The 14,536-nt window shown below is 40.9% G+C and overlaps 1 protein-coding gene across 2 annotated transcripts in view; it reads left to right on the top strand.

Annotated features, from left to right (window-relative positions):
* The window catches only part of SYNE2 (spectrin repeat containing nuclear envelope protein 2), a 380,145-nt gene that overhangs the window by 245,384 nt on the left and 120,225 nt on the right, over positions 1-14,536 (top strand). For both annotated transcript variants that reach the window (XM_023232104.2, XM_023232093.3), the window contains exons 62-65: positions 2,312-2,509; positions 3,113-3,187; positions 5,665-5,775; positions 11,416-11,532. In XM_023232104.2, coding sequence (XP_023087872.2) covers positions 2,312-2,509; positions 3,113-3,187; positions 5,665-5,775; positions 11,416-11,532 — 501 coding nt within the window. The remainder of the gene's footprint in view (positions 1-2,311; positions 2,510-3,112; positions 3,188-5,664; positions 5,776-11,415; positions 11,533-14,536) is intronic.

Below are 14,536 nucleotides of genomic sequence, written 5' to 3'. Positions count from 1 at the left end.
ACAACTCAAACAGTAGCATAAGTGCTTTTTCTCAGCCATTGGCCCTTCATATGCAGCAGAAGTGCCATATGCATACTTTCCGTTTTTTCACAAAGAATAGTGAAAATATATACTGCTGTGGTTTGAATGTTTTTGTCCTCCCAAAAAATGTTGCCCTCCCCAACATTTTTATTCATGTTGAAACTTGATCACCAACACAGCAGTATCGGGAGCTGTGGCCTTTGGGAGGTGATTGAGTCATGAGGGCTCCTCCCTCATGAATGGGATTAGGTGCCCTCTGAAAAGGGCTTGAGGGAGGGAATTCACCCATTTTTGCCCTTCTGCTTTGTGCCATGTGAGAACATGACAAGCCTCCCTTCAGGAAGATGTAGTGTTCAATGCACCATCTTGGAAACAGAGAACAGCCCTCACCCGACACCAAACCCCCCAGTACTTTGATCCTGGACTTCCCAGTCTCCAGAACTGTGAGAAATAAATTTCTGTTCTTTATAAATTACCCAGTCACAGATATTCTGTTATGGCAGCACAAATAAACTAAGACACATATTTTTATCAAGGACATTCTTAAGGAAAATGGAAATTTTTTTACTATAAATACATCAAAGTGAAGAACCCAGTAACAGCTAATACACTTGGCGTGCATGCCTTGATTCATATAAGGTGCCAGTAGTTTTACCCACCATTGCTTTTATGCCGTCAAGTGCAAATGTCAGCACAGTATAAAAGGCAAATAGCGTTTTAGTGTAATGAAAATGATCTGGACCTTATGGACTGTGGCCAGGGGTCTGCAGATGCTGCTTTGAGAGCAGCTGCTCCATGTAGTACTGTGCCTCTACTCTGTTTCTGTTATTCTAGTGGCTACAGTATCGCTCTTGTTGGGAGGCAGTGTACTTCTAAAGTTTAGTGTTTATTGAAAATGGAACACAAAATACAGCCAACTCAGATTTAAGTCAAACAATTGTTATTTCCCAAAAGCAATCACAGAAATTTTGACTTCAGACACAATAAGGGTATTGGCATAGGAATGTGTGCAGTAGAGCCAGGAGAAAGCCCAGGCCTATGCTCTGCTGCGTGCTAGCTGCAGCTTTGGACAAATCACCTTCTTTCTCTGGCCTTTAGAGCTCTGTCTTGCAGGTGGAGACAGATTACGTTTCTCTGTTCTGTAAGAAAATTAATGCTTCTGTGACTATCTGTAGGATGGGTGGGTGGATGAACCAACAGCAAGAAAGGAAGAAAGAAGGAGGAAAGAATAGGGGTTTGAGGAATATATTAGGAACAAATTTCAAACACATGAAGGTTTTCTAAAAAGGAGCAGGCTGCTTCTGATGCAGCACTCACTTCAGGATCTCAGGCAAGTTGAATGACATCTCTCAGAGGTGCTAGAGAGGAGGATGTTAGTGTATTTGTCACCTGCTATTTCTTCCAGATCTAACAATCTATAATCCTATAATCATCTCAGACAGACACCGGGCATCTGCATATCTGCCATGTATAAGAAATTTTATTTGCACATGTCAATAATACAAATGTTAAAAGTAACATTATGAAGGTTGAGATCATCTGTCCATCATTCCCATATTAAGTTATACTACATGGTACCCTTATTTGTTTATTTATTCTTATTTAGTAGGAAGATTTTACTGTAGAAAAAGTAAATTATTGAGCAGAATAGACTGTGCTTTAAAAAAAATGAATTTAGTAATACCAAAGAAGTCTTCAGAGATGATAATAAAAGAGTGAGATTTCTATCTTCATTTTCTCTCAGTGGTTCCCAAATGTTAATCTGCTTAAGAATTTCCTGGAGAGACATGGGAACATGTCTCCTGGGGACATGCATTTTTAATATGCTTTGGGACACAATGGGAAGTATGCATAAGGCACTTGTGTGGTGTTGGTTAGTGTGCAGACTCCTGGACCCCGCCCCCCCCCCCCCCCCCCCCCCCGTGGATCCTGGTTCTCTCAGTCCTATAGCTAGCCACTGGAGCAGTAGCTCCCAACCCTGGCCACACACCACCACAGTCATCTGTAGAGCATGTTACAAGTTTCCACGCTTTGGCTTAACCCCCAGGGATTCTGATTCACAAGGTCTCTGGTAAGGCTGAGGCATCCTATAGCTTGTAAACCCTACATAGGACCTTTGGAAATGCAGCCAGGATGGAAAGGAGCTATACTATACCAGAGACTAGCTTCTGGCTTTGTAAACCAAACAGCAGAGAAAAATCTTCAGCCCTTGTACCAAAGGAAGCAGGCTGTTCTGGGCCCGCAGAGGCCTCAGACTTCTCAAAGCTATGCAAACACTCTTTCTACACAGGGAGAAATCGAAGATATGGAAAAACAGATTCTGAGTTTGAACCAAAAAAAAGAAGACCTGTTGGTGGACCTGAAGGCCACCGTACTAAACCTTCACCAGCATTTGAAGCAAGAACAAGAAGAAGTAGAAAGAGATATGCTGCCAGCTGTAGCATCAGAGGAGGGTGGAGTGGCAGAGAGGGACGCTTCTGAGCGGAAGGTGAGTATGACTTTAGGTTAATGCCGGCCCCACACTCCACAAGAGCATTAATGGGTAGTGTTTTCCACCTGAACGACCTGTGGCATCTATATCTATGGCTTGTAGTAAAGGAATTTTTAGAAGTGGAAATACTCAACCTGAAGTTGTTTACTAGTGAATATAAATCCTCAGGGTGTGCCTGTTCTGGACTCCACCCAGAATTCTTAACACCTGAATTACTTTAGGACACGCTTATAAAATTTCACAGGCAGATCGATCTAGCCTCCCTTTGAAGTATCTTCGTATGGAAAAGTCAGCCCTCTATAGACTTAAGAAGGGCCCAGTGCCTAAGTCTTCTCTGCATTCACATCATTGAATCACATTCTTTCATTGTTTGATGAGAGGCCACAGGGGGCCATGAAAATATCAAGACCTAAGGTTTGACTGACTTGGGATATCTGGCTGGAGGAGCTGAATGGAGCAGGAGACAGAGCCTCCTTGTAGGAGTGGGCATCTTCAATATAGTGATTAAAAAATTAGCTACATAAAAATGTAGCCGGACAGGGATCTTGGTGATGTTGACTGGCAAGCAGACTGCAGGTATTCTTGTGCTGTGCCTTTCAGTTGAACAGAAGAGGCTCCATGTCTTACCTGGCAGCAGTCGAGGAAGAGGTGGAAGAAAGTTCCGTGAAGAGCGAAGTAAGGGAAATGATTTTCTTGTTCAAGTTTGTTAGAGCCAGGCCTCTAAAAGAAGTCAATGAAAAGATCTTAAAGTGAATGGAAACATAAGAATTTTTAAAATTAATGTTGATATTTTTAAAGTATGATTGAAGTAGTTCTCTTATGTTATTAATGTTTAAGTGTATGGAAACCTACTTCAGCATGTAAGAGTGAGATGAATGTAATTCAGGCACTCTCGTTGGCATACGGGAGAAGGTGAAGAAGTTCCCTGTAGTAGCCTGATTTCTGAGGACTTTCTCTGAAGTTTTGAGAGCATGCTGTTTGTTTGGCACTCCTGGTCTCATTTTTAGAACTGTATTTTTCCACATTTCAATTACTCTTTTGGTCTAAAACAGTATTTCCAATGACACGGAGAGTTGTGTTAGCAACTCATACTAAGAATTTGTACTACTTAATTGTAACTGGTTGAATGAGACATTTTCAATTGTCTTTTCTGACATCAGTTTCCATTTCATACTTGAAAAAATAAGTTGCAATGGGTGTTATGACAAAAGGAAGAAAATTGAAGCAACTTACAGTTTTTGTGACTCGCACGTAACCACTAGACAGTTTTGGGGCTCATTTTATAGATGGTTAAGTAGCTCCACTGTCACACAAAACAGACCTCTTATCCTAGAGTGTGTCGCTAGGACATGGTGGAACTGTGACAAGGAAGAGTTAAACTTTACTGTGCTCTGTGACCATCAGACAACTTATACCCCTTCATGGCAGAGAATAATGGAGGGACCAGGGACCAGAAAGAGTGACTTCAGTACGATGTTAATTTGAGATGTGTATTTGCTTCTGAGCTGATGTTTATAGTGTTGTCTTTGACAGCAACAAAAAAGTACATGTTCGTCAAGCTGTGATTTAAAAAAAAAAAAATTGACAGGTAAAAATTGTATACATTCAAAAAAATTTGCCGGGTGTGGTGGCATGCACCTACAGTCCCCCCTACTCGGGAGGCTGAGGCAGGAGAATCACTTGAACCCAGGAGGCAGAGGTTGCAGTGAGCCAAGATGATGCCATTGCACTCCAGCCTGGGTGACAAGAGCAAAACTCAGTCTCAAAAAAAATTATATATATTTATGATATGTATGATGTTTTGATACAGTATATGTATATATGCATTGTGGAATGGCTAAATTGAGCTAATTAACATACACATTACCTCAATACCATTTTTTTTGATAATGAGAACACTTAAAATCTACACTCTCCGTGATTTTCAAACATATATTAACTATAGTCACCATGATATGCAAAAGATCCCTTGAACTTATTCCTCCTGTGCCCTTTTTTTTTAATGCTCGTTGACAAACATTTTTGTAATCCCTGGTCGCTGGTAACCATTGTTTTATTCTCTGCTTCTATGAGTTTTTTGGTTTTTTTTTACATTCCACATAGAAGGCAGATGATGTGGTATGTGTCCTTCTGTGCCTGGATTATTTCATTTAACAGAAGATCCTCTAAATTTACCCATGTTGTTGCAAATGACAGAACTTCCTTATTTTTTAAGGCCATATAGTATTTCACTATGTATATATAACCACATTTTCTTTATCCGTTCTTTTGTTGGTGGACACTTAGGTTAATTCTGTATCTTGGTTGTTGTGAACAGTGCTGCATTGAACATGGGAGTGCAGACATCTCTTTGACATACTGAGTTGTTTCTTTTGGATATATACTCAGTAGTGGGATTGCTGGTTCTATTTTTAATTTTTTGAGGAACCTCGATACTGTACCAATTTACATTCTCACCGACAGTATTCAGGGGTTCTGTTTTCTCCACATCCTCATGACCACTTGTTATTTTTTTATCTTTTTGATATAAGCCATTCTAACAGGTGTAAAGTAGTATCTCACTGTGGTTTTAATTTGCATTTCCCTGGTGTTTAGTGATGTTGAACTTTTTTTCTTATACCCATGAGGCTGTAATTTTAAAGATAGCATTTTAATTTTTCTAACTGTTATGTATTTTTAAATATTTATTTAGAGACAGGATCTCACTCTGTTGCCCAAGCTAGAGTGTAGTGGTGCTCACTGCAACCTCCAACTCCTGGCCTCAAGTGATCCTTGCACTTCAGCCTCCCACAGTGCTGGGATTACGGGTGTGAGTCACAGTACCTGTCCTCAAAGATACCATTTAAGGTTACATTGACCAAAGCAGATTAAGTTCCTAAAAGCACCGTTTTAAAGATTTCCTTCGTGTGACATGAGCTGAGCCCCTACTTTTAAAAGTATTTTCTAGGCTTTAGAAAGAGCAGCTACATTTGTAAACATGATATAGTTAGCAAAAAATACAGATTAAAAAAATGGGGGAGGGCTGCAATAAAGGGCTCTGGTTACACTGCCTGATAAGTTGAGTCTGGTATAAAAGAGGTGAGTGAGTAGGGCGCCGGTTATGACAGGAAGGGAAGCTCTTCCTTTTGCTAACCAATCGATTACTGTGATAGAATGGAGATGAGAAGGCAGAGCCATCTCCTCAGTCTTGGTCTTCACTTTGGAAGCATGACAAGGACATGGAAGAAGACAGAGCTTCCTCATCCTCTGGAACAATTGTTCAGGTAATGCTGGGCATAACAACCACGCTTAGGGGTTATGAGCGTAGCGGGGAGCAGAGATCTATTTCTGCATGACTTTCTTTCCCCCACACCCCCGAGATGGAGTCTTGCTCTGTTGCCCAGGCTGGAGTGCAGTGGCATGACCTCAGTTCACTGCAACCTCCGCCTCCTAGGTTCAAGCAATTCTCCTGCTTCAGCCTCCCAAGTAGCTGGGATTACAGGCACACGTCAACACGCCCAGCTGATTTTTGTATTTTTAGTAGAGACGGGGTTTCACCATGTTGCCCGACTTTCTTGTTAGCTTTGCTTCCTCTCTTTCCCCTTTACTTTGTTTTTCAATCAGCACTGCCTAAACCTTTAAAATGCCCATTTGTAGCTCAGACAAGGAATAAAAATAAGGGTAGTAAAGAACTATCTTATATAAAGGAATGCTTAGGGAGGGAACCTACAATGGGCGGAATTTCTTTTTTTTTTTTTAAGCTGACAACAATTGTATATATTTATGGTATACAACATGTTTTGAAATGTGTATACATTGGAAATGGCTATATCAAGCTAATTAACATATGCATTACCTCACATATTTGTCACATTTTCAGTAATTAGAATACCTAAAATCTAGTCGCTTAGCAACTTTTAAGTATACATTATTATTAACTATAATTGCCATGTTATACATAGATTCTCTTGAATTTATTCCTCCTGTTCAACTGAAATTTTGTATCCTTTGACCAACATTTCCCCAGGCCCTCTCTCAGCCCCTACCCTCCACCCCCAACAGCCCTGGTAACCACCATCCTATTCTCTGCTTCTGTGCAGTCCGTAGTTTTAGATTACACATGTAAGTGAGATCATACGGTATTTATCATTCTGTGCCTGGCTTATTTCACTTAACATGATGTCTTCAGGTTTATCCATATTGTCACAAATGATGGAATCTCCTACATTTTGAAGACTGGATAGTACTCTGTTGTATATATATGCCGTGCGTTCTTTCTCCATTCATCAGTTGATGGACACTTAGGTTCCTTCTCTCTCGGCTACCGTGAATCTTTGAAAGCTTCTGACATCACCTTTGCACAAACACAAAGACAGCCTTAGTGAGCCCCTGCTTGGTTCTATTTCTGTTGTGTACTCAGTGATAACAGGAGAGTACTTTTTTTGAAGAAAACTCCATATATGTGAAAATCCAAACTGACCAAACAGATAACTCAAAGGGGCAGCTAAAAGCTTCACTGCACTGTTTTACCAAAGCATTTAAATTAACATGCCGCTCTTTTGGGAGTATTGGTGGAGGGTCTCTCCATAATCTTCTGTGTGTGTGTGTGTGTGTGTGTGTGTGTGTGTGTGAAACAAAGTAGTATGTAAGGTAAATTAGATGCGCTAAGTCTTTTTTGCTCCTTATGACATTCTAAATATTTTCCAATCTCTCAAATGCCCTCACTTTAGAAAATCATCGTAAGCCTATGAACCACGTTCTTCCTTTGCTCCCGGAAGATCTTTGCATCCTCGTGATCCATACACCTCTCGCTCCTGCCTCCTATCCAGGGCTGACCCCCTGCCCCGCTCTCATGCCAACTCTTTCCCTAATCGTTGGCACCATTCTCTGCCTGTACCAGCCTTGTCAGTCTCTGCCTCTGGCTAGGTTCCTTCCTTCTCTACCTCAGTACTCAGGCTTCCCCTCCCTAACATGTTCTCTTCCTTGTGGCCCCACTACTTCAAACAGAGAGATAGTTCCAGAACCAGCCTGCATCTTCAGTGGCTCCACAGAAGGCTTTGGTCCCTGGGATGCCCTTTCTCCATGCCTGGCTGTAGACTTCATTCCTGTCCACAAAGACCCATCTCAACTTCCCCTGCTCCAAGAAACCTCCTGACATCCTGCAAGGAAAATTGCCGTCTCTTTCCCTGTTTTCCAATAGGATTCTGGACCTCAATTATGACTTAGCACATTTTTATGAATACACCTGATACGATTTCATGAGTGGAAAGAAGCTTATCGTTTATATCCTATACTCAGCTCAGTATGGTACTTTAATGAACTGAATTTCTTGATCCTGCTTCCCATGTTAATTACCACACTTCCTCTTTCATTTGCTACTGAAGGTCTTTCCTTGGTGCTCCACTCCCTAGGCCCCTTTTGTAACCTTGTTTCAGCCTCTGGCTGTGCTTAAACTGCCATTGATTTCTGGAGCACCAATTTAGTGCCCTTTTATTAGTCCTAATCCTTATTGACCTCTCTGGGATTGACCACCTCTTCCTTCTTTAACTGTGGTGTTCCTTTAACTTTCTTAATTCTGTTCTTCCCTGTCCCTTCTACCTCTAGTCCCTCCTCCGTCTCCTTTTCTTGCCCCTCTTTCTCTTTCGTCTGTGATGCTAGGCATTCCCCCAATGTTCTGTCTTCTTCCTTCTCCCTGTTTTCTTTTTTTTTGAGGCGGAGTCTCGATGTGTCACCCAGGCTGGAGTGCAGTGGTGCGTTCTCAGCTCACTGCAACCTCTGCCTCCTGGGTTCAAATGATTCTCCTGCTTCAGCCTCTCAAGCAGCTGGGATTACAGGCACCTGCCACCATGCCTGGCTAATTTTTTTATTTTTAGTAGAGACAGAGTTTTGCCATGTTGGCCAGGCTGGTCTTGAACTCCTGACCTCAGATGATCCACCCGCCTTGGCCTCCCAAAATGCTGGAATTACAGGTGTGAGCCACTGCGCCCAGCCTCTCTGTTTTCTTTCAGGGCAATTTTATTTCCTCTGAGAGCTTTGTGGTCACCTCTATGCCAGTGATGACCAAACTAAATCTCTAGTCTTGGCTTTTCCCTTAAATCTATAAATCTATTCCACATTTCTATCCTCCTGATAGACGTTTTTGGGATGGAGTTTCTCCAACTCAAACCCATTTTACCAACTTTCCTTCAAAGCTTGCGCCTCTTACTAATTTCTCAATGTCTGCTAATGGTGCCATTATTTTCTCAGAGATAAACTTTGGAGTTCTATTAGGTGCCTCATTTCTCTCACCTTTCACATCCTGTCAGTGGCCAATGATGTCCATTCACTGCATACAACCTCTCCTCCCATTATTGTTGCTATCATCTTATTTCAAGCAATTCTTATTACTTCCCTGGACTTTTGGAGTAGCCCTCTAATTGGTTTACAATTTCCAATTGTTTTTCCTAATACATCTTATAAAATACTGATGACTTTTCCTAAAACCAATCATGCTAAACCTCAGCTTAAAATTCTTCATGGAGTCTGATTATCTACTGAAGAAAATGCAAACTTAGCCTGGCATTCCAGATTTTCCTGATCCCTACCTACCTTTCTGATTTTATCTAATCTCTACCTTTAATTCTTGGTTTGTACCTTTCTGATAACAGTCACTGTTTTCAGTAGAAGAAGCTGAAAAGACACTAACATTTTCTTAGGAAATGCTAAATGCCATATATATGTGACTAAATTGCAAGCGTGGGTGAGATAGTTTTTATTCCCATTTTAAAGGTGAAGTAACTGAGGTTCAGAGAGTTCAGGTTAATTTTTCCGAGATCACACAACTTGCAGGTAGAGCAATCAAGGTTGGTTGATTATAATATCCACATGCTTTCTCCCACGTTGTGTTAATTCTTTGTGTACATGTCATTTTCCCATTGCTTAACTTTGGTTAACCTTAAAAGAAGGCTTGCTGAATCAGAGTATATACCCATTTAAAATGTGACACACATTTTCAAACTGCCTTCTAGAAAGGTTATACCAAGCTAGGCACAGTGTCTCATGCCTGTAATCTTAGCACCTTGGGAGGCTGAGGTGGGTGGACAGCTTGAGCCCAGGACTTCAAGACCAGCCTGGGCAACATAGTGAAACCCTGTCTGTGTAAAAAAATATAAAAATTAGTCAAGCGCAGAGGCGGGCGCCTATAGTCCTGGAGACTGAGGCGGGAGGGTCACTTGAGCCTGGGAGATGAAGGCTGCAGTGAGCTAAGGTTGCACGACTGCACCGCAGCCTGGGTGACAGAGTGAGGCCCTGTCTCAAAAAAAAAAAAAAAAAAAGAAAGAAAGAAAGAAAGAAAAACAGAAAGGCTGTGCCAATTCTATTTCTCCTAGGTATACATGGAATTGCATTTCCTGACCCCTAAGCTGATTTTTGATATTGTCAGTCTTAGCCAAACTTAGCCAGTGGTTTAAATTAAGTTATGCTCTAAGAATGTTGAATATTTCTTTAGATGCCTACTGGCTTTTGTAATTCTTCTTTTGTGACTTGCTTGTTCCCACCATTTGACTGTTTTTCTATGTAAGGGTTGATGTTTTCCTTATTATTTATAAGAGTAATTAATATATTAAGAATATTGGCCGGGCACAGTGGCTCACACCTGTAATCCCAGCACTTTGGGAGGCCAAGGGGGGCGCATCACGAGGTCAGGAGATTGAGACCATCCTGGCTAACATGGTGAAACCCCGTCTCTACTAAAAATACAAAAAACTAGCCGGGTGTGGTGGCGGGCACCTGTAGTCCCAGCTACTCGGGAGGCCGAGGCAGGAGAATGGTGTGAACCCAGGAGACGGAGCTTGCAGTGAGCCAAGATAAAGCCACTGCACTCCAGCCTGGACGACAGAGTGAGACTCCATCTCAAAAAAAAAAAAAAAAAAAAAAAAAGAATATTAATACTATGTATAATAGTTTTCCCAGTTTGTTATTTCTCTTTAACTTAGATTATGGTAACTTTTGTGGTGCATATTATTATTTTTTTTATATAGTCAATACTAATATTATTTTCATTTCTTGTCATGTTTCCCCACACCTAGAATTTTTATGGTATAACTTGGAGAATTCAATGAGAATTTATTGTTAGGGGTAATACAAGGATTCTAGTTATATTTTTCATAACTAGAATTTATTGTTAGGAGTAATACAATAATTCTACTTATATTTTTCATCAAATGCCTTCGTAGTTCCTAAATGGAATAAATTCGCCTTTTCCCCACTATTTGAAATGTGACCTTTATCATATAATTGTTTGTTTGTTTGTTTATTTATTTATTTCGGTAGAGACAGGATCTTACCATGTTGCTCAGGCTGGTCTCAAACTCCTGAGCACAAGCAATTCTCCTGCCTTGGCCTTCCAAAGTGCTGGGATTATAGGTGTGAGACATCACACCTGGCCATGTAATTTAAATTTTCGTCTTTTTTTTTTTTTTTTCCCCTTTTTGTGGAGAACCGGGTCTCGCTGTACTACCCAGGCAGGTCTCGAACTCCTGGGCTCAAGCTATCCTCCCGCCTCTGCCTCCCTGAGAGCTGGGATTACAGGCGTGAGCCACCACGCCCGGCGTAATTTAAATTTTCATAAAGACATACTTTTAAAGAATTATTCAACAAGACAAAGCATACTTCTGGAAAAATCTACCTAAGTACCTAATTCTCTAGATTCTTTATGTGCTCATTAAGAAGAGAAGTTTGGAGAATGTAAGTCTTTCAAATAAAGACAATCTTGGGGAAGCTGATTTTTTCTCTAATGAGCAAACTTTTTTCTAATTGTACCTGACTTCTCTGTACCTGACTTTTTTTGCAAGCAGGTAGTTTGTTAAATGAGCAGGCACAGAAAGAAGAACTCACGTGGCACCAGGGCAGGACCTTTTCTGGAGCTCTGATTCTTTTCTTTACAGGAAGCATATGGGAAAATAAGCACCTGTGATAATTCCATGGCACAGATCCTCACACCAGACTCACTAAACACTGAGCAAGGCCCAGAATGTTCCCCAAGGCCCAACCAAACAGAAGAGGTAAGTCCCGGTTGGTAGTAAGTAAGCTGCTCAGATAGCTGGACTAGCACCTAGAGATGACCAGTGTTCTGTGTCCTGCAATACCTTGTACATCAAGCCAAGTGTTCCTTTTGAACTTTAACATATGAAGATATGTGCTGTCAAGCTGTAGAACTGGAAGACTTGTCAGCAGATATTTACAAAGAAAATAGACATGGCGTAGAGAATTAGATGTTTTTCACTCATTTACCATTTGTGAACATGAAACAGTCTTTCCGTTGATGACTACTTCTTTAATCTGTAGATAGAACTTATGGGGGCAAAGAAAGTAGAGAAGGTATTGATTAATATAAAAGGCATTTATAGTTATCCGTTTAACTCTCAGACTGTATAAGGTAGGTTCGTCCCTACCATATGTTTACAAATTAAGAAATCAAAATTCAGGGAATAAAAATATAGCTAGTGGGCCAGGCGTGGTGGCTCAAGCCTGTAATCCCAGCACTTTGGGAGGCCGAGACGGGCAGATCGCCTGAGGTCAGGAGTTTGAGACCAGCCTGACCAACATGGTGAAACCCCGTCTCTACTAAAAATAAAAAAATTAGCCGGGCGTGGTGGCACGTGCCTGTAATCCCGACTGCTCAAGAGGCTGAGGCATGAGAATCGCTTGAACCTGGGAGGAGGAGGTTGCAGTGAGCCAAGATTGTGCCACTGTACTCCAGCCTGCCTGGACGATTGAGCAAGACTCTGTCTTTAAAAAATATATATATATGTGTGTGTGTGTGTGTGTGTGTATTTATATTTAAAAAATATATATATATGACTAGTGAATGGGGGAATAAGGAATCAAACCCAGAATATTCTAATCTGGCTTCCTAATTTGGAATCTTGTACCTCAGTGGTTCTCAAGAACGCCTTACAGCAGGGTGTGGGGGGACGGGTACTATTTCCCAAGTTAACCTTGGTGTTTAGCTGGACCTAAAGCTCCATGGGTCTCACCAAATAGCTCCTGTAAAAGATATTGGCATGTTTTTGCTATTTCTATTGTTTAATTATTGCATCTCTTCTTTTATACTGAGTTGTATTTATGTTTTTTTCTCCCAACCTTTTGTCTAGTCTTCAAAAATATCTCTTAGTTCTCAAATTGTTACTCCTTTCTCTTCTTTCTTTCCCTCCTCTGTTTCATTCTCTGTCTCTCTTAACAATATATGTCTGGGAAGGTGGACAAATGTGAGAGGTTTACACCCAGTGGCTATGCTAAGAAAGTTGCTGACCTGGTCAGTAGGTTTTTTTGCTATTCAGAATTAATCTGGGTTTTGTTTTGTTTTTGAGACATGGTCTCACTCTTCACCCAGGCTGGAGTACAGTGACCACAATCATGGCTCACTGGAGCCTCAACCTCCTGGGCTCAGGTGATCCTCCCACCTTAGCCTTCCAGGTGGCTAGGACCACAGGTACACATCATCACGCCTGGCTAATTTTTGTATTTTTTTCAGACACACAGTTCTGCCATGTTGCCCAGGCTGGTCTCGAACTCCTGGTCTCAAATCATCTTCCCACCATAATGTTATTTTTGACACCTAATTAAAAATCAGATGTAGCTTCAATGGTGTTTTAGCTACAGTAGCCATTCTGCTTAATATTCTTTCTGCTGGTGTGGATGACCTCTAGGGTCTTTTCCCTGACCATGTGGATACTAGATAATGATGACAATAAAGAGAAGGAAGAAGAAAAAGGAGGATAACAAAATACTTACTGAACATTTAATATGGGCCAGGTACTGAGATTTTACATATGCCATCTCTTTTAATCATTAACAACAGCTCTATGAGATAAATATTGCTGTTACCCCACTTTATAGATAGAGAAACTGAGGCTCAGAGAAGTAAGATGCCCAAGGTCATTTAGCTAGTAAGTGGCAAAGCTAGGATTCAAACCCAGATCTTTCTGACTCTGAGTTTAGAACCTGAGCTTTGAACTATTAGGTTCCAGTGACTCTCTTTTAAACTAATTTATGTATGTGTGTATTTGTATTTTCTTCTTAACTCAGAACTTTTGCTGGGGAGGAATTCTTGGGGCAGGAAAAATAGATGTTACCCTTTACTACAGGAGGAATTTGTCCACTTCTGATTATTCAGGGACTCCTTTACTGGCTCCAAGTTGCATACCTCTTGGTGACTGTCTTCCTGCCTTTTAGTCATTTCTGTCTCATCGGCACGGCACATCACTGAAGAGAGGGAAAGTGGGGACTCTGCAGAGACCAGGCAGCCAATGTCATCAGCCTTCTATCAGCCTCAACAAACCTTTTGTTTCAGGGGTTAAGTGTATTGACCAAATGATATTTGCATAATTGTTAGTAAAATTCCGAGTCATATTACAACCAAGGATAAATATTTAGTATGGAAAAATGTGAAATCAAGCTAGGCATGACCTCAGAGTAAACCGCCACCATGGCATTCCAGGGGCATGCTTTGCATTTATTCATGTGCAGTTAGGTACTGTACTTTAGGTACTCAGTTTTACATTTCATAAGCAGTGGGGGAGATATGCAGGTGTTTGTAGAAATGCCTGAAGTATTAAGGAGAAAATGTAAAGGTTTGCTATTTTGGCATGAAATGTAGCAATAGCCAGAAAATCAACATGCATTTTAACTGCAGTTTTTTTTATTTTAACTGATTACTTCACTGATCATTTAGATCAGTGATGTGTTGATGCAGAAATGAAGCAATGTGATTCACCAACTGAAAAGTTAACTTGGATACTAAAAGGTTGGTGAAATTATGTCAAGAATGTGGAATTGTAGATGCCAAAGTGTAGTGAAAGCAGGAATTGCTTTTGATTCTATTTACTAGTTGTGTGACCATACAACTAGGAGGCAGTTTGAATAACCTCCCTAAGCCCAGTTTCCTCATCTGTACACTAGAAGTAATAATAGGTTTTAGTTTTGAAATAAGGTGGTGGTCCGTGTATTATGCTTAGCCCAGTGCCTGCTTGTGTTAAGAGCCCAATAAAGGCTAGCTATTATTAA

This window comes from Piliocolobus tephrosceles, chromosome 6 (genome assembly GCF_002776525.5).
Source record: "Piliocolobus tephrosceles isolate RC106 chromosome 6, ASM277652v3, whole genome shotgun sequence".
NCBI classification, from domain to species: domain Eukaryota; kingdom Metazoa; phylum Chordata; class Mammalia; order Primates; family Cercopithecidae; genus Piliocolobus; species Piliocolobus tephrosceles.
Note: the sequence above shows the minus strand (reverse complement) of the source record. Positions and strands in the feature narration are given on the sequence as shown.